The sequence below is a fragment of the Vanacampus margaritifer genome, chromosome 2, assembly GCF_051991255.1.
Source record: "Vanacampus margaritifer isolate UIUO_Vmar chromosome 2, RoL_Vmar_1.0, whole genome shotgun sequence".
In the NCBI taxonomy this organism is placed as follows: domain Eukaryota; kingdom Metazoa; phylum Chordata; class Actinopteri; order Syngnathiformes; family Syngnathidae; genus Vanacampus; species Vanacampus margaritifer.
The window spans coordinates 3,411,049-3,435,706 of record NC_135433.1 but is presented as its reverse complement, the minus strand read 5'-3'; the positions used below and the strand labels follow the sequence as shown (position 1 = coordinate 3,435,706).

The following is a 24,658-nucleotide window of genomic DNA, read 5'->3' as shown; positions in this document are numbered from 1 at the left end:
AGAAAAATACTAGGCGCACGCTAAACAAGAAGCTGATTGGTTGAAGCCGATTGGTGGACATAACAGAAGCAGGATAGCAAGCTGATTGGTCGACAAAAAAAGTAGCAGGCAATGAAGTTAAGTTGACTGGTAAAAAGGCGACGTCAACCAATCAGCTTCTTGTCGAGCCTACTACTTTTATATCCACCAATCAGCTTCCAGCCTGACATGAACACAGGCCAAACAAAAATGTGATTGGCTGACACGCTTCCACGCGTGACTCACAGGACATTAACATGGATCTGCTGTGCGAGGCGGTGGCGGCAACTCGACGTCAGGCCAGGGGCGTTGTGGTCTGCGGCTTCCCCGTAGACCTCAGACAGGCTCAGCTGTACGAGGCCAAGGTGAGAACGCGTCACCGTTCTTCTTCTGTGGTTGGACGACAAACAGGAAGTAAGCATGATTGTGTGTGTCAGATGGGTGAGCCCACCGCCGTGCTCCTGCTCAGCTGCTCGCCCCAAACACTCACCAGTCGTCTGGAGAGGCGCCGGAGTTCCACTTCGGCCACGGTGTCGGTTGCGGACAAAGACGGCGCCCCCTGCTGGAGGGCGGACAGCTTCTGGGACGACGCCGAGCCGGTGGTGGAACACTACGACGGGAAGAAACTACTGCACACGGTCAGCGTGCCATGGAAAGCTAACACCACAGCTGCAAACACATAGAGGAGGGCTGGGCAAATATGTACAGGGAATATTGAAAGTCGAAACACCCCTGTTCAAATGTCAGCTGATTGTGACTTAAAAAAAACAACTAGACCAAGATACATAGATGCAAATAACTTTCCACCATTAATGTGACTTATGACCTGTTTAGCGTCATTATTTAAAAAAAAAAAAAAGCCTGCAAGAACAGCTGAACCTTATTTGGGGTTAATCAAAGACACTTGAAATGGTGGCAGGTGTTTGCAACACAGCCGCATCGGGCATCCCCAGTTTTAAGAGGGTGTGCACAGTTATGCAAACACTCAAGTTTATTTTACTACTACTCTCAAAAAAAATAAAATAATCCAGACTTCTATTTTTTTTTTTTTTTCGGAATATATTGGAATTAAATCATTAATCCCCCAAAAAGGTTTTGTTTATTTTACTATTATTTAATTTGATTTAAAATAAATGTAATTAAGAATTTCATTTAAATTACTATATTTTCTGCAATTGGCTGGCAACCGGTTCAGAGTGTGCCCCGCCTACTGCCTGAAGTCAGCTGGGATAGGCTGCTCGTTAACACATGATCCAATTAACTCTTTGACTGCCAAAAACGTTAAATAACGTTTAGTAAAATCCTATGGAGGAGTGCCAAAGACGTTAAAAGACGTTTGTTTCAAAACAAGAGGTGAAACTAACCATTTTCTATTGTTGATTACTCAAAAACGGAATAAGGTAGAAACAAACTTTTTTTTCTGATGAAAGATGAGAGTCCAATCTTTCATTTGGTAGTATGTGTGTTTCCATAGTCCAAACACATAATTTTCTGTGGACCTTGAAAGATCCGTCAAAAATGCTTAAATCGGCTGGCACCCACGGCATCCCTTTTCTGAAAACGTCTGGCAGTCAAAGAGTTAAATACTTAAAATATCTTACTTTACTGGATTATTTCATTAACAAAGGATTGACTAATTTTGAATGATTCATGAATAATTTCAACCAGCCAACAAATCTTAGGGTGGGGTAAAAAAATTTTTTTTTAAAAAATGGCCAAATGCAAACATTACTTTTAATAGTTAGCAATTATTGAATTGGATTATACACATATATATATACACACACACACACACATACATACAATAAATCAATGAAATTGATAAAAACCTAAATATGTACAAAAATTCTAATGAATCTTAAGAGTGGGGGCAATGCTAAATTTCTGCACCAGCTATTGCAGCACTCTTGAATTAGTTTGTTTTACTCGTTTTTCTTCTTCCAGATTGATGCCGAGAGGTCACCTGAGCAAGTGTTTGCTCAAATCTGCCAGGTGATGGAGGCCACTCCCGCTATCTGACTTAACGCGCACGCTACAAGCGCACACTTGCTGTTCTCCTGATTGTCAAGTGCGTTCTTTGATTCTCCCTATAAAGTGGGTTTGTGCGGGCGGCGTTCAACTGTACAGAGTTGAGAGCGACAGCTGATTCTAGGGTGTCACCGCAGCAGAACAAAGGCTGATCCCCGTCACGCGCATCACATCACATCCTCGCGTTTTGTATGGTCAACAAGAAGCATGCATTCACCGTCAAACATGGAGGATTGTTTGAGAACCAAAAAAACAAAAAACAAAAAAACATTTGTACGCTTGCTTTAATCTGTGAGTCTGCTGTTTACATTTCAATAAAGTTGTGCATTTCAATGCTGGACTTTATTTTATTATTATTATGACAGCGCCCTCTGCAGGTCAAAAGGCTCAATAACAACACAAACAAATATCCTGTACAAACGAGCGCTTCAAAAAATTCTGAATTTTGAGTAAGACAAATACATTAAAGCCCAATTGCATGAATACAATTTGAAATATTTATTTTCATTAATGTTATTCAAATGTACTTCAATTAAATTGTGCCAAAATAAATGTAAAGCCAATTAAATTAAGTACATTATTTCACTTTGAAATATCATCAAAATGTTTTAAATTGTTGCAACATTTAAAAATAAAGCCAATATGTACATTGTATTAAATGTACTCATATTTGAAATATTTTCTTAAATTGTCAAATATTAATAAAACTATTTCAAGTATTAAATTGTGGCCAAATAAAATTGGAAACAAAATACTAAAACAAGTGAATTCAATTGTGATGAAACAAAATACATTTAAAGCAGATTAAATCAAAATTCGGTAATATATTGGAACGGGTTAAACTATGCCATAAATAAATGTTTTAAAATGCCATAATTAAATCCAACAAGTTTAAATGTAAAACGCTACATCAAAATCATGACATTGATTTGTGACGCAAGACGAAGACAAACACATTTGTTTAACTGCTAAGCTCATTGCAACATTTGTAGCTACATTCGGAGATTCCTAACATCCGGAAAGTGTAAAAGCAGTGAAGTAAAACTATTTGTACTCACCCATTGAAGACATCGAGCGAGGATCACTTGACTTGCACAGTATCTACTTATCAAAATTCATCTGTCAATAAGAACAATGAATGGGGGGAAAATATTTTCACATACTTTTATTTCCACGCTTCTCCTCTAGCATTTTTTGTACATTATTAATTTTTTTGTTTTTTTACATAAGAACAGACTTGTTATACACAGATATTGAAGCAGAAGGGGGGGGGGGGTAATCCGGGGGGGCTGAGAGGTGAGAATGGTGTCTAGTCAAGCACAAACAAGACCAATGTGTGCGCGTGTGAGTGTGTGTGTGTGTACTTTTGTGTGTGCGTGTCTGTGTGTATAAAAGTGTGGAGGCACCGAGCACCACCTCAAATATTTTTTTTTTCTTTTTTTCTTAAATAGGTTAATAAAAATACAATCTTATTTCATGGACTTCAACCAAAAGATGACCGACAAAACAATGTTTTTTTTTGTTTGTTTTGTATGGTTTTAAATGGCACACACACAACAACTAGCGCCAACTACTGGTCACCATAAACACTTCACGTGATCCATGGCGGCAAACACTGACGGGTGAGAGAGGGGGAGGGGGGGCTAAAAAAAGAAAAACGCTGCGTCGGCGTTTGAAATGTGGCGGCACGACAAACTGCCACGAGCCGCGTGGGAATGTTGCCTTCACAATTCATTTTTAGATATCGTCTTTAAAAGATCCATGATTGACCTTGCTGAGGTGGCGGCACACCGACTTGGCCGCCCCCAGCGGCGGCGGCGCTGCTCTGCTCGCCCCCCCCCCCCCGCCTGCTGCCGTTCCGACATGGCGGCGGGATCAAGCTTGGGCGATGGGAGCCATGCACACTGGAGAGAAGGGAGAGAGAGAAAGAAAGAAAGAGGAAGAGAGAGAGAGCAAACGAGTGCGTGTGGTGGAGCTACGGGCGCCTGCCGCTCGTCTGTCATCTGTTGGCCGGGAAGTAATTGGGGTCCAGGTAGTTGTAGCTGGTGCTCTGTGGCAGGCGGTAGTCGCGGTCCAGTAAAGTCTCGGGCTGGTAAACGGGGTCCAAGTGGTGGTTAGGCTTGTGGGTCTCCGTCTTGAACAAGCTGCAACAGGGAAAGGAAAAAAATAAAAAAAAATCTTATGTTCGAAATTGCAGACCATTAGAAAATTATAGTCACACTGTTGTGAGGCTAAAGAAGCTTTTTATAATAGTTTTTCCAAGAAAAAAAGATCAGATTTCTTTGAGGTCTGGGTGTGGTGGGGGGGATATTTTTATCTCAACTTTATTTATATAGCCTTTTCACAACAGCTGCGGCTATAAGGAAGCACTTAGAAAAAACACACAGAGAAAAGTCATACACTTATGACACATTCACAATAAAGTTGCTCTCTTGCGAGAGCCGGCAGATTTTCCCTGTAAAAAAGTCCCGATTTTTATTTGTTTTTTTTTTTTGTTTTTTTACTCGTGATGGTGAGCGCCCTCTAATGGCCATTTTTTGATCAGGATCTAGAAATTTAATTGTATGCAATTTTAACTCTTTGACTGCCAAAAACGTTAAATAACGTTTAGTAAAATCCTATGGAGGAGTGCCAAAGACGTTAAAAGACGTTTGTTTCAAAACAGAGGTGAAACTAACCATTTTCTATTGTTGATTACTGAAAAACAGAATAAGGTAGAAACAAACTTTTTTTTCTGATGAAAGCTGAGAGTCCAATATTTCATTTGGTAGTATGTGTGTTTCCATAGTCCAAACACATAATTTTCTATGGACCTTGAAAGATCAGTCAAAATGCTTAAAATCGGCTGGCACTGGGGACAACCCGTTTCTGAAAACGGCTGGCAGTCAAAGAGTTAAAGAGCTGGTATTGAACTTAAATATATTTATATATAAATAAATTATATATAAATATATATTTTTTCCTACACAGTAATTTTTGAGAAAAAAATATGTCATAGTTAAGACATGAAATCATGAGAAGTATTTTAAGTCCCTATTTTTCAAGAAAAAGCAATAGTTATGAGAAGAAAGTATTTTTTTATGGGGGAAGTAGGGTGAGAATAAAGTATTTTTCTTGGTCATATTTTGAGAAAACCCATTTGATGGAGTTTTTTTCTAATGCAAGAAAAATAACTAACAGAATATTTTTTGTATTTTTCAAGACAAAAGTCAAAGTTAAAAGAATTCAACCTTTGTAGTAAGTATTTAAGTTGTAATTTGTCAATAATTAATTGGTCTTTTTTTTTATAGGGAAAAAAAGTAGCATTAACATTGCAGAGATGAAAATGTTAATTTTACGAGTCAAAGTGAGAGAACTGATATTAGAGGAGCAGGCTGCAGCTGACAACATAGTTAAGCTTCGTACTTTTATGAAATTGTCAGATTAACACTTTTTCGATCCTCACTGTGAAAAGGGCTCTACCAAAAAAAAAAAAAAAAACTTAAATGTACTTAGTGAAGTGTATCTCGTGTGTGTGTGTGTGTGTGAGTAATCACGTCTGTTGACTGACCAGTCTGAGCAGTTGGCGCAGAAATCCACGGTGCTGTCCTGCGGGCAATCTTGACAATGCCACCGCACGCCCTGGATGGGTTCCATGCCGCACACATCGCACTACACACACACAAACACACAACATGTGAGTGACACCCTTTTAACTCATTTGCTCCCAAAAACGTATAAATGTGTTCTATTTTAAATATTAACCGTGTCCCAAAAACGTATTTATACGTTCTTTATGTTTTGTTTTGTTTTATCATAGGGCATACAGCCTCTGAACTGAAGAGAATGCTTGAAGCAATGGTAGTTATTACAAAAACGGCCATCGGGTGACAGCAGAGTATAAGAGCTCAATCAAGGCCATGTTGAAAAAGGCAGTTTTCCCCAGTGTTTTAAACAGATTTGTGAATAATGATAAAACTTTGCTGTATTCTTATGCTAATTGCTGCAAAACGTTAACAGAAAGAAATATACTTTTTTTTTTCCTGATGAAAGAAGAAATTCTAATTTTTCTTATGGTAGGTTCCATGTTTTTATAGCACTAAGAAGACAATAATCTGTGGGCCTTGCAAAATCAGTCAAACTCCAGCAAAATAGCCGGGAGCGAAGGTGGAATGTTGCCAACGTGCATCACCTTGTATCCCAAGTGCTGCACGCCCGTTTTGTCCTCACGGAGCTCGTGAAGTTTTTGTTTCTTCAGACGCTTGAGCTCCAGCAGCTCTTTGTACTCGGGAAGGTTACGCAGCTCCACGGGGATGACGTCGTCGTCGTCGTCGTCCTGGAACCAACAAACAACAGATGATTGTCACGTCAACTATCCACAGTGACAAGAATTGGGAAAAATAAACAAATTACGACTTTGCTATGCTAGTATTTTTTTCAAGGTCCATACGTAGACCGACCGAGTCGTCGTCGGCGGGGTCGTGCATGGCGCCGAAGAACGCCGCCCGCTCGTCGTCTTCGTCGTCGTCCATGTAGACGGGAGGCTCGTAGGAGGTGAGAAAGGTGGAGGGCCGGGAGAGATGCTTGTTGAGGTGGTGCTGCCTCTTGCTGCTTGCCTGATCATCAAACAACAACAAGCATGCGCTTACTTTAGTCTTTTTTTATTTTATTTAACACTAGATGGCGCCAAAGCGTTTGTGTACCTTTTTAGTGTACATGTACAGGTTGGGGGTTCTTCCAGGCACGGGGATTCCAGCTTTTGTCAGTTTGATGAAGTACTTCTGCACCCTGCTGGCAACCTGAAACCATGACAACACAGATCACACGCGGGAATCAGCATTAATACCGTGCAAAAGGAAACAACAACATATTCAATGCATATATTCAGTCAAAATGTGCATCAGAAGCACCACAAAAATTCCATTTAGAGCAAAAAAATTCTAATGTTTATAATTAAAAAAAAAAATTCATTTTAATTAATCAATTTTTCAGTCACAATATGCCTGACTGGCAGCACAAAACTGACTTGATTCAATTTTGGGGGAAAAACGTAATATAGATGAAATATTTTCATTATTAAGGGTTAGGGTTATGTTCAATATTTATTATATTTAGTTAACTACATTTTATTTAATAAAATAACCAAAGTTCTAGTCAACATAGAGGCCACAAAATGTGCTGTTCTTAAAAAATATATATTTTATTAACAATTACATTATCTTTCATTTCAATCCCATAAAAACCTCCATTAATTTTTTATTTTTTTAAATGTGCATATAATAGGTACAATAAAAAATATATAAATAATTATTCAATTAAGTTTTTATTTTTAATTAACAGATTTTCATGTTTTTAATATAATTTGTATCATTTTAATCACTTAACCATTTTATGGTCAAAATATGAATCAGAAGCCACACAAAAATCACTTTTTATTCAAAAACGGATTTATTTAAAAACGGATTTATGAAGAGATACACGTATATGGACTCTGTACATGTTATTTTATCAATAAAATATGCTGTTTTTAAATCAGTGATAAATTAATCTTTTAAAGTGTTAAATGTATAGTTTAGTCAAGGAGGAGAGAGTGAGTGTTTGTTTTTTGTGTGTGTATAAAGCACGTTGAGTTGTTCCTTTACATGATAAGGTGCTATATAAATAAAGTTGACTTGACTAGTCTATCAATATATTTTTATTAGGTGTAATCAATTAACTAAACTTTAAGTCAAACTGAGCAGAAGCACCCAAAAACATCCCTATTTTTTTTTTCTTAAATGTTTATACTATTTCACTGGCATGCAGAAACCTCATATGTCCAAATTCTAAATCTTTTTCTTTTTTTTTTTTAATTCAAATGACTAATCAAACTCGTGTTGAAATGGCTTGAAAGTGGAGAACTCCGCCCAACGGGAAAACAAAATCTCAAAATATTTCTATTACCTGTTTGGCTGTCCGGTTGCCCAACTCGTCTGCGATTTTCTGCCACCTTTTGGACTCCACTTCCTCTGGAGGGAACTTGACAAGGAGCTGCTCCAGTTTCTTCTAACGGGTCCGAACGCAACACGTGGTCACGGACAACATGTCTGGCATGCCGCTGTGTTCATATATGTGCTTTTGATTACCTGCTCCTCCGCCGTCCACAGCTGGTTAAACGTGTCGGGCTTGCTGGAGTGACAAAGCCGACCCCGGATCATCTGCAGGCGCAAATGCAGGGGATGTTAAACGGCAGACACATGGCGACAATGAAGTCAGTTGCGGCGCCCGGTGATGTCACAATGACAAGCAACATGCAATTGAGCTGTGTGATGGGCATTGAGTCGCACCTGCGTCTGACTGTCATTCTCTGGGGCGTCACTCGTGGGCAGTGACGAGTACAAGGTGGCGCTTTCGCACTCCTTCTTGGGCTCCACGGGACTGTTCGGTCGGACCGGCAAACCTAAAAGGGGTGGGGAAATTAAAACAAATCGAAGCCCGTGAACTGGCAGCCATTTTGGACCCGCTGCCACACCTTTGTCAAAGATGAGCTTGAGCCGTCTGGTTTTCCGCTTCTTGTCGCAGAACTCCCTTTGGAAATCGCCCAGGCCGGAGGTGTACTGCTCCCACGCCAAGTCCGGAAGTTGAACGACACGCTGGGGGCACGGCAGGCCCAGATTCACCTGGCAAAGGTCACCAAATAGCAACATTAGCATTTAAAGCACGGCTGGCCGACGTTGCCTGAAAATGAAATCTCTCATTTCACATTTTCCAGATGTTTCCCCTACTTTAGTGTTAGTCGATGTAAATGAACCTGACATTATTCAAAAACAAGTTTAGTTTTTTTGTTTTGTTCTCCCACTCTGGGATGTTTTATTTCTCCGGATACCAAACAAGCTTTGAATTTTTTTCCAGCATGCATTCATTTGCATCTATTTTCACAGAAATACAGCTACAGCGTGATAAAGTTCCGATAATACACATGCTGTCAAAATAAGTGATTCCTCTTGGAAAAATTGCCATTTTGGAACACAGCAAGTCCGCGTACATACCGTTAAAGGAAGTAGGGCTCTTCACGTTTTCAATCTTGAAATACAGTCCCTAATGTTGAGTATGTGTCAGCTAAAGACAATAATATTAAGATTGGTGGTTGTACACTGTGCTGTAAAAATGTGATTTAGCTCGTGGGGGGGTAAAATTTGAATAAACATTTGGAGGCACAGCACGGTACATTCAAGCTTACAAAGTCCCAAAAGATTTATGTAAGCAGAGCTGCGACTAATGCAAGAAGTCACTTTTGTCAGTACATATATACTTATGAAATTATATTACGATATAATGTATTAATAAACAATGTACATTATAAACGTTAAGTTAAAAAATTACAGTATTAACATTTAAATAGGTCACGTTAAAAAGACAGATTTTATTTTATATTATGCACCGTACATAATAAATGTACTGTATGATTTCTTTAAAAACAAAACAAAAAAAACATGCAGAACGTTTATTTTCAGTGACATCAAGAAAGACTCATTTTTCTATACATATAAATTATTTTTGTTAAATCAAAAAGTCTGTCATTTGATTTTAATAAAAACTTCATCAATAATAATATTAATAATTCTAACTAATAAAAGCACTTAGACATTACTGCTAAAATTTCACTTCTATTCAAGTATTGGCAAAGCCAGTTTTTATGTTAAGCGGGGTTGGATGTATGCTTAAACTTAAAGTAACTAATAAACTAACAAGCAATCTAAATGTTACTTTTCAATATAAGTAATCAGTAACTAAGCTACTTTTTCAAGGTAACTCCGGCAACAGAGATCCTAAACCTAAATCAAATAAAAATTGATGAATTACCCAGACCCATTTCAAACCGAATTTCAAGCGGCATATTTAGGTTACCCTCTTCTGCAGCTGCTCCACAAAGCTGATGGGGTCAGCCAGGGCTTCTCTTTGGTGCCGTGCCAACGTCTCCAGGTCCAGGATGGCCTGCGTGCGCTGGGCCTCGAGAACGCCAATGGTCTGCAGCAACCTCTGGTAACTGACACGGAGGGGAAAACATCATTGGAGTGACTCAATTGCGGCTAACGTGTCACTAGCTATCAGGAACGTCGCGCGTCAAACACAACGGCTTGCGGCAGCGTAAAGAGTTTGACATTTTGTGGGGGCGAGAGAAAGACGAAGTGAGCGGGACTGACTCAGAGGCTTGGCTATGCGTCCATCTCGTTTTAACAGGACGTGGCAGGGTCTCGCGTACTACCCGCACTGGCCAGTGAGGGGCAGTGAAGAGCAACAGAAAATGCAAAGCAGCAGCAGAAGCAAGGCTAGCTATTAGCCTAAAGGAGTGGTTCTCAGCCCTGGTCGTCGATTTTCCATGTCGCCCACAACAACACGTGCGTTTCAAACCATCAGCTAATCAGCAAGCTCCGCATGAAGCCTGATAACGATCTTCAGCTGTGTTGGCTGGGAAGACATGGAAAACAAGCTGGATAGGGGTACTCTGAGGACCGGGGTTCTCGAGGGTCGGGGTTGACAAACCATGGCCTAACGGATCGTTATACTGCTACGGACAGTATTTCTATTGTGTTTGGACTAAGGAGGCTATGCGACATGTTGTTCCTCCATTTTGTTAGCGGTCCAGGATTTTTAAATAACTCAATAAAACTACACATAAGTAAAAGCACTCACTCTTTGAAAACACCTAAAAAGCACACCTTATGACGTTGAACCTCCAGTTGGCCAAGCACAAAAATTGGGTTAACTGAGCTAAAAAAAATATTTTTTTTACTATGACTACAAATACAACAGAAATAATGTAACAACCATAAAACTGCCTCCTCAATGGCGACATAACTCGAAGTTGTACACAAATCGCAATGCACGTATTCTATGACTAACTCGTGGCCACGTAGCTGTAAAGTCACAATTACAGTACATTTAATGGGAAACACTTTTAAGGCCATCAAAATAAAACAATCAAATGACCAAAAAAGTACAGCACTCACAGAACGTGGCTTCTTGTGCCATGTGGCCACATATTAAATTCATCTAAAGCGCAAAACCTCGTATGGTGAGACCATCATAAACCAAGAACCACCTGTATGTTGTTTCTTGTGTAATAATAATAATAATAATTCACAGACAGTGATATCGCACCATGACTATTCACCTTGAATTGACGAGTAACTTCAGCAAAAATGTGGAACCGATTAAGAATACGTTGTGTGGCACAAGGCGCTCAGTTCCCACCACACTGGCTGTTTTTCAAGTCAATATTTACTGCAATTTGGACTATACTACTTTTAAGTTTCATTTCCACACTACAGTAGAAACAGAACTATAGCAAATCCTATCAAAACTAACTATACTATTCTGTAACTGAATTTACTCTACTAAACTGTTACGTACAGACGTTTCCAGTTTCCATAGCCTAAAACGCAGAGTCATGCTTCCTTTAAATGACTCCTGGCTTGTTATTGATCCATCTTTGCGGGCTCGATCGAACCTCGTCGCGGAAACTCGATCCAATTGCTTTGCCGCGTGCGCGAGCGGCGAAATCAGAGTCCCGCCAGAGATGAATTTGAAACGTCCGCCAATACGAGAGCGAGATTTCAGTTTCAGTCTGCGCTTCTTCCTCCGGCTGCGGCGGTGAGGACGCCTCGCGAATCCGCTTCGAACATGAGACCGACGACGTACAAATAAACTGAAACGTTCAAACAAAAAGTTGCTCAAGGTTGAACCATTAAATAAGCAAACCAATTTTTGTCCCCTCTCTGTTAAAGTCTGGCCTCTTCATAGGACAAGTAGTTAAATATCATTGAAGCTATATTTGACACTAGGTATGAGTATAAACTCCAGGAATGGCTGTAAAATGCCACTCGCTGTCAGTAACACCTCTTAACTACTCCCAGGGCACAAATTGCAGTAGTAGTTTTAAAGTTTGTTTGTTTGTTTTTTATACTAAAGCAACATGAATCAAGTACATGAATAGCTATAAAACATACCCATTTCCTCTGCTGACAGGTGTCTTCAAAGGATGAGTAGTTTTACTTCTAGTTTTATTATACACTAAGCGAGATTAATTCCAACAACAAAAGAAAAACGCCACTAAAGTGACAGCGTTGCTATGCCAGGGTTCCTACAGCGTCAGTTAAGTCAAATTTAAGACTTGTTCATTTGAAATTAGATTTAAGACCAACGTCACAATTTTCCAGGTTGTCCAAAGTTACTATAGTACATAAATGACGTGCACATCGGTGTTGGTTTTACTTTTGTGACAGCGTGATGTTAGCATGAGAGTAATTCTGTTTTTTTTTAGTATTTAGTATTTTAATTTGGGGATTTTACACTATTTACAGTCATAAAATCCTACTTATCATGTCTTAACATTTAGGACTTTTAAAAGATTGCTATAACATATTGTCATGGCAATTAAAAGCCTTGGCTGGACCAATGCCTTTTAAGGATCCGCAGAAACCCCACAAAGCAAACTCATTCCCTCTCAGGTGTCTTCTTAGGCAAGTAGTTTTACTTTACAGAGGTACCTTGACTTACAAGTGCACCAATTTACGAAATATCAGAAGTTGCAGGCCATGGCTCGGTCAGTTTTCTTGCTTGGTGTTGCTACCAAGCTTTTCATACCACACCGCTAGATGGAAGCAGCCAAATTGCCACAACAACCGTCCAGAATCGAACAATAATTTCACATGCGGCTAAATTAAGTTACAAACGTAACAAATTCAATTTGTATGTCAAGGTACTGCTGTATTTGAAGCTTTATTTTCTAGCAGATGGTTAAAATGGGACTTATAAACAGTGATCCTACCACGGCCTGATTCAATGGTAGTGGGATGCCGACACTTCTCTGCGGCCTGGGACCAAATGACCCACCATTCAACTCTTAGCCTGCAACTGATTACAGACCAAATAGCAAGGGAGCGGACTGCATTCCATTTTAGAGGTTCCACGGTATTACGTCGCATTATTTCAATTTTTACCAGCTACAAATCCCATTAAAATCAAGAGTGTAGCGGGATTATTTGCCAGCACAGACGGGTATAAAGGAAACAGTGAAAAGATTAGGGTAAGCTACACGAGTGAGGCGGCAAAGGGAGGTTGTCGGGGGAACAAAATCCCGCCAAAGCTCCTCTCGCACATACTCTTTGTTATGCTTCAGAGCCAGGTGGTCGGATTCAAAGTAATATACGTCCGGCTCCTCCTCTTCCTCCTCCTCCGTGGTGTGACTGCACACCACTTCCTTGCCGACGTCCCCGGCTCCTCCCAAGCGGCCGCCGTCGTCGCAGCCCATCTCGTCTCCGGGCTCTGCACAGGTGGTCTCGTCGTCGTCAGCGGGACACAAAGAGTCTGAAGGAGCCGGAAAGTCCTCGTCCATCCCTTCCGCCGCCTCCCCGTCCTCCTTCAGCGGGCCGTTGTCTCCAGGCGGAGAGCAAGCCTTGGTGGAGGACGCCTTGCGGGGCGAAGTCCGCAGGGTGTACCTGTGTTCATAGAGCTCGGCGAAAGACGTGGGCGTGCACCCGGGCTCGGTGGGCGGCGGGGTCGGCGCCAGCGGGGGCGTCGTTTCTCCTGAGTTGCTGTTATAGGCGGCGGGGGAAGGCGAGGCGGCGGCAGTGTCCGGCACCGGCGTGAGTGGGCGACCGTTGCCTTCGCACTCGCTGTCCATCACCTGCTCCTCGCCGGCCAGACAAAGGGGGTCGCCCACCACGTCCACCTCCACGTCCTCCACTTCCTGCTCTCTGGCCACCACCAGCTCAGGGAGTGGATCCTCCGGAGGGGCTGGGGAAAATGGCGCAGGCGGATCCCCTGAGGCGACGACCTCAGTGTGCGCCGGGCTAGAGTTTGTACAAGGCACCGTGGGGTGGGGCGAGGGGGGCGCCCCGGCCTGGCCGCCGTTGAGCAGCGGCGGGCAGCTGGTGGCAGAGGCAGGACTCGAAGATTCCTCGGCGAGGGTGCCGTGGTTCTCCGCTGCGTCATCCCCGAGCCCGTTGGAGGCTTTGTGAGTGTTGGGGCGGTGTGGCGCCCCGTCACACTCCACCCGGCCATCTTTGGCCAGCTCTCCTTCCTCTTCCCCGAGGACAGGTGAGTCGGGAGCTAAGTTCGAGTTCCGGGTGGGAATGTCTTCACAAGTTTTGCCCTCGCAAGGTTCGGGAACGGAGACGGGACTCTGGGGGCTCCCCGCGTCCTCCTGGCGTTCCTGAGATTCCCCGGCTCGGGAACACCGCTTGGCCCTTTTGATTAAAGGAGGGGCATCCCGCACCCCGTTCCCTTTATCGCAATGTTCCGCGTTCTCAGGGCTAACGTCTTTTTCCAGACATGCGCCGCTCCGTTTGCGGGGGCCGACCGACCGATCGGCTATCGGAGAACTATTGCAGTCCTTTGAATCATTTAACCGTTCCTCCAACGAGACCTGCCGCTCACAGTCCTGCACCGATTGGTTGTCAGCATCCTCTTTAACTTCCTGCTTGGTCTTCTCCTTCTTAGTGTCCGGCTTGTGGTCCGGTTTGGACTCCTGCTTGTCCTCCTTCTTGGACCCATGCTTGATGTCCTGTTTCGACACCTGCCTGGAGTCCTGCCGGGACTCCTGCCTCTTCTTGGGCGAGCGGGCCCGAGGCAGCGGAGACACGGACGTCTCCTCCGGCTGGGCGATGCTGCGGTTCCTGAGGGTGCGGCCACAAAAGTTCTCGTCCAATCCATTGAGCCCCACCGATGACCTTGTGACGCGCGAGGACCGGGACGCGGCCATACTACGGCGGGTGCCTACAATCTCCTCATCCTGGTGCGCTGTCCACTGCGGCGGAACGCGGGCACCTGCAAAGACACACATCACTGTAGTAAATGTAAAACTGTACACTTGAGTAGGGTACCAATGTACCTGCCTGTGCCTTTTACACAGACATACATTCCTCAGAAAAAGCTAGAGATATTCGGCTGCTGGGTAAAAATTTCAGGATTAACCTCTCATGCGCTATAACTTGTGAACTTAAATTTACCTTTCAGGCAGTTTACTGCAAAATAGGGCTTCAGAGGCATAACAGTGGAGCCTCCATAAATTCAACTGCAGTTGCTTTCACTGGCCATCGAAGCCAACATTTTCCTGGCACAGTGTCCTGCGTGTAAGGCACCAGTGCAGGTAGGAGTGGTACAAGTTGGCGCATGAAATTGCCAGCTTTCCGTGTAGCACCCGAGGAGTAACAGAGGTAGAATGCTGATTGCTGTGACCAGAGAGTAGTTTATCACGAGACTCGCTGTCCGGATCCCGTTTGTATTTAAACAATTGTTTCAAACACAACAGGAATAAGTGTTACCCTTACACAAGTTGCTTTTCCTTTTGAGACTCATGGAATATTTGGTGCACCACAGACGATAAGAGTATAGCCATCCATTTGCAACCTCGTTCAAACTTTTTTTCACATTTTCCTGGATCGTTGTTCTGTGTGTGATGATTTCATTGGACAGAAATTGATATTGCATTATTAAAAGTTTGGAGACCCCTCGCAAGCAAGATGTTGCTACTCAAGGGGTTTATCCCACGTTACTAAAAATGTTCTACCTACAACAAATACATTAACACGCGTATGCAAGGATTATTTTTGTCTCTTTGGGGTCGCCATCCTCACTTTTTTACTTTATTGTTGACTATGTTTACATGCAGTCAATAACCGTTTTAAAATATTGGCAATATTCTTGTTTTCGAAAGGCCGTGTAAACAAAAAAACTGAATAAGACCTCTGGGCTATCCCTTTTCAAACCCGAATATTCGGTCCTATAAATGAAATAGAGGTAGCAACTTTGAAAGAACATCTGTTTGTGTTCTGTGCATGCGCTAAACCAGGAGTGTCAAACATACAGCATGCAGGCTGGATCGGGCCCGCAAAGAGGTTTAATCCGGCCCATGAGACGATTTTGTAAAGTGAAAAATAAATTGTAATGTTGGACCAATTAACTCTTTGACTGCCAAAAACGTTAAATAACGTTTAGTAAAATCCTATGGAGGAGTGCCAAAGACGTTAAAAGACGTCTGTTTCAAAACAGAGGTGAAACTAACCATTTTCTATTGTGGATTACTGAAAAACGGAATAAGGTAGAAACAAACTTTTTTTTTCTGATGAAAGATGAGAGTCCAATCTTTTTTTGGTAGTATGTGTGTTTCCATAGTCCAAACACATAATTTTCTATGGACCTTGAAAGATCAGTCAAAATGCTTAAAATCGGCTGGCACCCACGGCATCCCTTTTCTGAAAACGTCTGGCAGTCAAAGAGTTATCAGCTGGCCAAAATCAAAACATAAATTTGTAATTTCATTGGCAGTCCTCAGATGAGCAATGCAACTTACACGGAATCATCCTGGATGTCATTATTTTATACACAACCTAAAGTTACGGTTTGTTTAAAAAAAAAATTAAAAAATCATAGAGCAAAACAAACGTGTTAAATACGACACAAATTCAATTACTGGTACCACAAATACATATGACAAGGATTAATGTCCTTATAACTTCATTAACTGCGCCACACAATGCATTCTGGGAACAATATATATGCAAAACAGGTTGATTTAACACATCCTGAACTCATACAGGTGAAGTGTTGCCGCGTTCCATTTGCATTCGTGTTATTTTTTGGGGGAACAATACGATTGCAGTTGAGCTCGGTAATTTAGGGCTGACCCACAAATAGCGAAAATCTGCGTATAATTGGCGGCAATTCTTTTTAAGTTGTATACCATTATTTTACTGATCCGGCCCAATTTGCGACCCCTGAGCTAATGTGAGTTTGACACGGTCTCATCGCAAGGAATCTTGGGTCTTTTGAGTACGGCAAATACCTGCATGTGCGGCTGCCATTTTACGTTGCCACTCGCTACGCGAGCCTAACTTGAATTCATTAATTTATTCGCAACATTTTCACATTATTTTCTGTCTCTACAGCAAAAATTCCACAGTGTGTACATATACACACACATATACACACGCGTGTATTTAAGTCCGTGCGTCTGGCGTGCAACCAACCGGAAACAACTAAGCAGAGGCTAACAAATATGGTGATGCAGCATCACACTTTTCTAGCGAGAAGGAAACAAACTACCTCATTAGTGTGACGAGTGACATGAATAATTTTTGGATTCTTTTATTGACCGTTTGAGTAATGATGTCGTCGGTGTGTTGCGGTTTGGATTGGGATATATATTATACTCAAGCAGATAAACGGGTTATCTCAAATGTTTCAGACACCGTAAATGTTGACCTGAACTCAAATATTGGCTGCATGTAAACGTCGTCTGTGACTTTGAGTGTGTTTGACTTCAAAAGGCGATGCTTGCCCTGGTGAGTGACGAGGGCGTCAGCGAGAATGAGAATGTCAGAGTTGGCCGGCTGTTAAGTGGCTAATCCGTTAGCCAGTCTGCATGTTGAGCGATTCGCCACGAGCGCAGCTTGTGTATGAATATGCTCAATAAGTGTTTGTTTTCTTTGTTTATTCAATAGAGTGATTGAAAGCGGACGAGCTGCTGTGTCGATCCTTGACCACTTTGAAATAGCAATGGTGGGCTAAATAAGAAATTAGCTTACATCGAATTGTTACCTCGAGTAGGCGATTGCAGTCACTTTCCTGTGATAAACACTTGATGCCAAACTTGAGATATTCTGACGCGACTGCTTTCAACAAACCGCGGTGTGAGAAGGGTGTCGGGCTAATCCCGCTAATGAATCTAAAGAGCGCAAAAAAAAGAAAAAAAGAAAGTGCAGGTCATTCTAAAGTCAAATTCAGTCATTATAATGGTGTCCTTTGCAGTCATAAAAAGAGTTCAAAAGGAGCGCATCAATTAGCACCGCGGCGACGGACAGGTCCTTTAAATGTGCTGCGATCAGTCAAAACACGCTTAAATGACCGTGAAGTAAGTGGACAAGTTTAAGCAGAGAAGACAAAAGCACTGTTGCGTTACTTTTGTCAGGGAGGTGATTTGACCAAAGTGAAATTATCTGAAAATTTAGCCCGGGGTCTGGGGGCCGCTGGCACCCAGCTAGGTCCAGGGCAGTGCCCTGGTGGGGGGACAAGGGGGGGCGAAGGGTTTTCCGTGTTTTTAAGTACTTTCAATGCACTCACATGACAAAGAAATAGACAAAACAACAGCATAAATTTTCAATGTATATTGAACTATCCCATATAAAATGGCAGTTTTAGTCAACTCAAAATCAGTCACATTCAAAAACATTGGACTGCCTTTGCTTTTAAAAACTATCACTGAGAATATCATCATATCTAACTCATGTGATTACTAAGTTAACACATAAATAATGTTGAAGAGTTCAAATTTCATGAACAAATAATTGTATCAAATGAATGACCAAATGAAAAGTAACTCATATTAGAGCATACCACAAATGTCTTTGTTATAGCAGAAGATGTTATCTGTCGGAGTCATGTGCATACACAATGAAATACAAAAAAAAAAAAAAAAATTGGATTTTTTTTGGGGGGGGGGAGATAAAAAAAGCGGAATTCCGCGAATTAGCGGAAAAATCACATCCCTGTTTTGTGCAGCGTCAAGTGTCCGTGGTCCAAGATAGCTGGAGATTATCTTTTATTTTGGTTACGATTTTTTACTTCCAGTTTATGTTCCCCTTGGAGCTAATTAATGTATTGACTAACTCTTGGTGGGAAAAAAAGCATTTTGATTTGGATCATTCTGCAACCAGTATCATGCGCTGAAGTCTGTTTGTGGTGTTTCTGTTTTCATTCTGAAAGGGTTCTGCTTCCTGTTTTTGTTCCTTTGATAGGACTCTCAATCAGAGCGAGTATTTTTTATTTTTTGTTAATACACTAATTTGATTTAGATCTTCTGCAATTGTTTTTATGCATTTGAGTGGTGTTCCTACTTTTGTTTTGGGTAGGTTTATTCTACAGCGGAACCTCAAGTTACAGTCTTAATTGGTTCTATGATCACATTTGTGAATTGAAAGGTTCATAATTCGAGGCGATATTTACCACTGAAATGAACTTTTTTTTAAATGAGTTATCAGTTACAAATAAACATAAGCGTTTTAGAAATAAGTGAAAACACTTGGGGTGTTAAAAAAATCGATTCGGCAATATATCGTGATATTACAGCACACAATTCTTGTATCGAGTCATATGCAGCCGGACTGATTTTTAAAGATAAATTTTTGATGGAAATATTCAACAAAATGTCTTACTTGGGATTAGGTTTCACACTTTAAGCATGGAAGAATGTTATATTAATGGAACATTAAGCCTTAATATTTTTATTTCAATGCTGTTCAAACATGAAACAGATTCTAACCTGTTTGGTAAATACAGTGGCTCACAGTTATAAGCCTGAAGCACATTTTCATACAAATCTTACAGTGTACATGTACAAGTTTACTGATTAGTATTTTCTAAATTTTAGTGTCAGATTTATTTAATCGCAATAATTGACTTATCGATTCGTATCAAGATTAATCTGTATCGAATTGTGACCTATGAATCGTGATACAGATCGAATCGCAAGGAACACACTACAATAAATAACTAAAACCTTTTTTTTTTTAATGATAGCAGCAAAATGTACCCAATTTTTTTCTCACTTGGAGCGGCCATTTTGCCACTTGGTGTCTACTGAAAATGACATCACAAAGCATAAGGGCTCAGCTCGCAAACGTCACATGACCAAACCCACAAAACAGGTGATTGGTTGCTTACACCTTTAGGCACAGTGATGTCATTGTCAGTCGACACCAAGTGGCAGTACAAAACAAAATGGTTGACCCCTGAGAGGGATAAAAGAAAAAAAAAAAAGACAATTTTTGACTCCACTTCCCCTTAACTCATTCACTGCCATTGATGTCAAAAATGTATTTGAACTATTTTTATTAGATTAACATTTTTTCCCACTTTTGTTAACAAGAGTAAGAAAACCTAGATTTTTTTATTGTACTGTACATTTAGAACAGATATAAAATTTATGATTAATCGTGAGTTAACTATTGAAGTCATGCGATTAATTACAATTCAAAAATTTAACCGCCTGAGGCGATTTAAAAAAAGAAAAAGATTAATAAAAATTAGTTGCGTCAGGCGATTAATTTTTTAATCGCAATTAATTGCATGACTTCACAAGTTAGCTCCCAATTAATCACAAAATTGATATCTGTTCTAAATGTACAATTTAAAAAATATATAGGTTATCATACTCTTAACAAAAGTGGGAAAAAATGTTAAAGTGATCAAAATAGTTCAAATGAATTTTTGACGTCTACAACCGTCAATGGCATTTAATGAGTTAAAGGGTTTCACAGTTGCTCATGAATCAAATAACAACAAATCACAGCTCAGCTTCATAAAACAGGTGAGCCATGATTGGTCATCACCTGACCCCAGAGCAACTGTGACAAGTGGCAAAATGGCCGCTCCTTGAGATGGATAAAAACGGGTGGATGTTGCTGCTTCATTTAAATTCCACGTACTATAATAGTCATTATGCCGTGTTTGGACTGGCGGGGCACATACAGCATATTTTAAAAATACATTTTTGAGTTAACTTCCACTTTAAGTTTGTATCTTCTGCGACGGGTACTGTGCATTTATTTGGGCTTCATGGCTTCTAGGGGAAGCTGTAGATTGCTACGTTATCTTTCTAGGCTTGTGCTAGCTACTTGTAATCAAAGTCTAGTGTGTTCTTTATGTGCGCAAACATTTGACAACAGTTATCCCCTCCTACCACATGTGTTTGAAAAGTGTTTTTAACATATTAGACCTATTTTTTTTTTTTTTACTTGCCCGTTAAGAATGTTAGTGTTGGTGAAAACACGACCTGCAGAGTCAATAAAGGTTTAACGTGCTCGCGCACACGTTACTCGCACTCGGCTGACGCCGGCTGCTGAGACGGCCAACTTGACGCATCCATGCATAAAACAGGAAGGGAGGAAAGAAGGCGAAAGGAGCGAGCGCTCTGCATTCAATGCAACACAACAAATTAATGAGGCGCGCTCATTAACTCCTCTCTGTAAGAACAAAACAAATCCGGCAACACCGATCAGCTCGGTTGAACAACTAACATATCGTTGCAGCTTAGCTCATAGCAGCAGGGGTAATTAGCTAACGCACTAACAAACGCTGCCTTCAGGTGCGCGATATAAATAACGTCGTGTTGAAGACTTGCACAGAGTGGAATGTTTTACGAGATGCAGTAGCTACACGGCAAATTTATTTTTATGTTTTGAAGCTAAATCGTAACCGAATTGATGACATGGTGGGCTGGCATGATGGTGAACTAGGATTGTACCACACATTGTATATACAAACAAGCTAGCTACAATGAAAATGAAGGGCAACATCCTGAGAATGACTCACATCGGGAAACGTTCAGGGTCAATTCCGATGGTGCCGTTTATACACAAATTGTTGACGTCTTTTGCAGGCATGATTGATTTATTGATATTCCTCGTGGAATAAGGTCTGTCTTTTTCATTTGATTGTTTCATATTTATGGCCTACAAGTGCTTTTTCCACACTTTGGTATTTACTTTAATTATGATGACTTTACTGTACTGTACTACTATGTTAGTGTAGATTAGTGGTAAGACTGCGGCAATGTATGACGTTGGCACAAATTTGGTACAGGTGGGACGGGAACTCCATCGTAAACTGAAGAAACCTTGCTGACGGTGTTCCACAAGGATGGAAACAGATGAGAATGTTCTGTTGGCCAGCCATTTCTTGGCTGTAGAATTAGCCACTGTGATGTATAGCGACAGTGTTAATCAAGGTTACCGGAAAGTGTGCCGAGAAAGTGCTTCTGATTACTGCATTGTGCTACCGTTTGTTTAATTTTCATCCTCCCTCTAATTGATCTAGCTAAAGTCATTGCAGGCAGTAGGCAATACTCGGTTAGCGACGACCAATGAGGTGCCGTCGGATAACTGTACTGTACGCTGCTTTTTTTTTTTTTTTTAAATACACCATCTCCTGAACCTGTAATAAAAGGACCGCGATGTGGTGGGGGCAACTGTATTTATTATCATTTTTAATTACTGTATGGCATGGGGTTACGTTGAATGCATAGGAATACAACAACGTAACAACATAATTTGATGTCCGCAGTCATTCCATTTTGTTTTGTTTTTTACTTTTGCCTCTTAAAACCCCAGCGGTAAATGTCTTGGCAGCAATCTGGATTTGCAACGTTAGCCGCCACCGTATTGTTAGCTTCACAAAAAACCCACATAAAAAAGCCAAAGAAAAAGCAAAACTCAGAGCTAATCCCATCACACACCATAGATTTTAGTTAAGACCTTCTGACATTTTTCTTCAAGATGAAATCACAGCAAATTCTGAATTGAGCTCTATTTCTTACTGGCTGCTTTGCATAAGCCCTTAAACTATTATATATAAACACTGACAAATTCAACAGTGTGTCAGTGCCTCATCAAACAAAACTCAACTAGGAAAAAAAAACAGTGATTACGTTAGGAATTTGGTGCAATTTAAGAGTTAAGATGACCCATACTTACATCATATTCACTTTAAAAACATGCTCAGTCGGCTTGGAAGTGGCGTTAACGCGCTAGCATCTACAGTCTCGTCCAAAAAAAATGACAAAAACATGTCATTTAGGGTAGTTTTAAAGGCGGCAATGTGCACAATTATGCGTGAGCATACATATACATATACACCTGCCAAACAAGCCAAGAGCAGTGGCTAGAGAGAGCTAGCTGGCAATTTAAGTAATTTTTGGTCCTAAATTTAAAACCCAGTGTGCTTGTTACTTTTGTGACTACTTTGGTCTCCACGTAGTAGTGGGAACACTTCCACTGGGGCCTAGTTTCAACGTGACATCCACGAGATAGCGTTGCGTGCATCCCAGGTAAAGGGGCTCGGATCCCCGCATCCTTGCTTGGTGTGTGCCGTGCGGCACCGGTTGCTACTCGACCGAACACCAACAGCACAAGGCAGAAGTATAGTCCGGTGAGTTAAATATTTAAAAAAAAACGGACTTATAATACACACAGGTGTGGTTTTATATCAACAAGCCAACCGGGGGCGGTGGGCGAACTAAGCGTTAGCGGTAACTTCACTGCAAAACGCCGCTTGGTTAGCCCTTTAATCGGGCTAACTCCCAGTTAGTCCAGCGGCTAAACACGGCACGTTAGCGAGCCATTAACGGCCGAAATTAGTAGAGAGGCTACCTAGAGAGACTCCGGTGTTGCAGGGGTTCCACGTTAATCCATTCGACTCGACAGGCGTCTCCGCTAGGCTAGTCGAGTTGATAAAACCGGCAGGGAGAATCGTGGCAGTCTGCCTGTAGCTAAGCGTTAGCCAGCCTAGCTTAGCCGATTGTTCCGCTCTCAACTTTGCCGTTTAATTCGCAAACGGCGCCGGTCCTGCACAAACAGTCCCAGCAATTGTGTCGTTTCTCCTCCAGCAGCAGACAATCGAACCTCTCCGTGGCCCGGCTAAGCGTTCACGCAGCCCCAAAAAGAATGTAGCACGTACCTCACTTCCGTACGGTCGCTGCACGCTCGCTCGCAGCCATGTTTTCACAGTACAGCCGAGCGCTCCGACTCCGGAGTGCGAGCACATTGAGGCGAGGGCGACATTCGTGTGCCGCACTCGGCGACATGTTTGCCTTCTCATGGCCTGGAAATACCAGCGAATCCACAGCAAATGTGGACGAGGAGCATGAATTTGATTTTGTGGTTGATTAGTAAATAAATTGGCAGGGAAACACGTTCATATTCGGCCTATTTTGTTTCCCTTTGTAGGGCACTTGGCAGGAACTGGTTTTGAACAACTTTTTGTGAACAAAGGACTTTGATTTGGATATTCTTCCTCTGTGCATCCGTGTCGATGCTTTTATTTTGAGAGGTTTCTACTTCCCATAGTTCCCTTAACAGGATTCTCAGAAGAAGCTGGTTTTTACCAACTTTTTGTGAACATACCATTTTGACCTGATCTTCTGCAACTGGTTTGATGCATTTCAGTCCGTTTGTGCTATTACAACTTTTATTTTTGGCATATTTTTAACTTCCTGTTTCGGTTCACACACATCCTGTTCTGACCATCAATTTTCTCAACACTGGTGATCGATGCTCATTTGAATCGTTCAGTTGGTGCCATTCGTGATAGCACTCAATTTTGAACAGCTTTTTGTCAACTAAGGATTGTAGTTTAAAATGTACTCAAGTGGCGTCACGAGTCTGATTCGATCTGTTTGTGCTGTTGTGGTTTTACTTTGGTAAGTTTGGTACAAAGGCAAAAGGAAATAGAAACCTACTGATTTTATTTTGGTAGGTTTCTACCTCCTGTTGCCCGTGTCCCATGCCATTATAAGCTGAGCAACTTTTTGCAAAGGGCTGACTTGGAGCTTCCACAGCTGGCAGAGTGCATTTGTTAACACTGGTAGTGCCTTTAGTTTGGTAGGGTTCTACTTCCTGTTTTGTTCAGTTTTTTTTTTTTTACCACCTTTTTTTGCTAACAAAACACTTCCATTCCTTGAGTCCATATGTTTGTGCTGTAACTCTTTTATTTTGTTAGGTCTCTTCTGATATGGATTCCTGTTATGGGACTCAAAGCGGGATACGATTTTTGGCCAACTTTTCGCAAACAAAACATTTTGATTCAGATCTTCTGC

General features: G+C 41.4%; 2 protein-coding genes across 8 annotated transcripts in view; one reads left to right on the top strand and one right to left on the bottom strand.

Annotated features, from left to right (window-relative positions):
* Positions 1-2,386, top strand: part of ak5 (adenylate kinase 5) — a 45,615-nt gene extending 43,229 nt beyond the window's left edge. For all 3 annotated transcript variants that reach the window (XM_077557606.1, XM_077557607.1, XM_077557605.1), the window contains 3 exons: positions 267-383; positions 456-656; positions 1,963-2,386. In XM_077557606.1, the coding sequence (XP_077413732.1) occupies positions 267-383; positions 456-656; positions 1,963-2,037 (393 nt within the window). In that variant the 3' untranslated portion in view covers positions 2,038-2,386. The remainder of the gene's footprint in view (positions 1-266; positions 384-455; positions 657-1,962) is intronic.
* An 810-nt stretch (positions 2,387-3,196) lies between these two features.
* Positions 3,197-23,802, bottom strand: zzz3 (zinc finger, ZZ-type containing 3). Of its 5 annotated transcripts, none has more exons than XM_077556581.1 (13): positions 23,521-23,802; positions 22,539-22,605; positions 13,170-14,835; positions 9,913-10,051; positions 8,537-8,684; positions 8,352-8,464; positions 8,151-8,222; positions 7,969-8,070; positions 6,729-6,824; positions 6,486-6,641; positions 6,218-6,361; positions 5,597-5,697; positions 3,197-4,190 (listed from the first exon to the last, which is right to left on the bottom strand). In XM_077556581.1, the coding sequence occupies exons 3-13, from the start codon at positions 14,768-14,770 to the stop codon at positions 4,046-4,048; spliced, it is 2,817 nt and encodes a 938-aa protein (XP_077412707.1). In that variant the 5' UTR covers positions 14,771-14,835; positions 22,539-22,605; positions 23,521-23,802; the 3' UTR covers positions 3,197-4,045. The 5 variants fall into 5 exon arrangements, with proteins under 5 accessions (XP_077412707.1, XP_077412706.1, XP_077412704.1 ...); XM_077556580.1 differs by lacking the exon at positions 23,521-23,802 and adding an exon at positions 23,214-23,508; XM_077556578.1 differs by lacking the exon at positions 22,539-22,605 and having other exon boundaries at positions 13,170-14,853.
* Positions 23,803-24,658: the final 856 nt, after the last annotated feature.

Bases quoted from the DNA above. Each gene is read 5' to 3' on its own strand.
- zzz3 (XM_077556578.1), bottom strand. From the start codon at position 14,851: ATGTGTGTCTTTGCAGGTGCCCGCGTTCCGCCGCAGTGGACAGCGCAC. The intron at 8,465-8,536 runs GTGTGGCAGCGG...CACCCCTTTTAG, and splicing joins CAAGCTCATCTTTGACAAAG to GTTTGCCGGTCCGACCGAAC. The intron at 5,698-6,217 runs GTGATGCACGTT...GTGTGTGTGTAG, and splicing joins TGCAGCACTTGGGATACAAG to TGCGATGTGTGCGGCATGGA.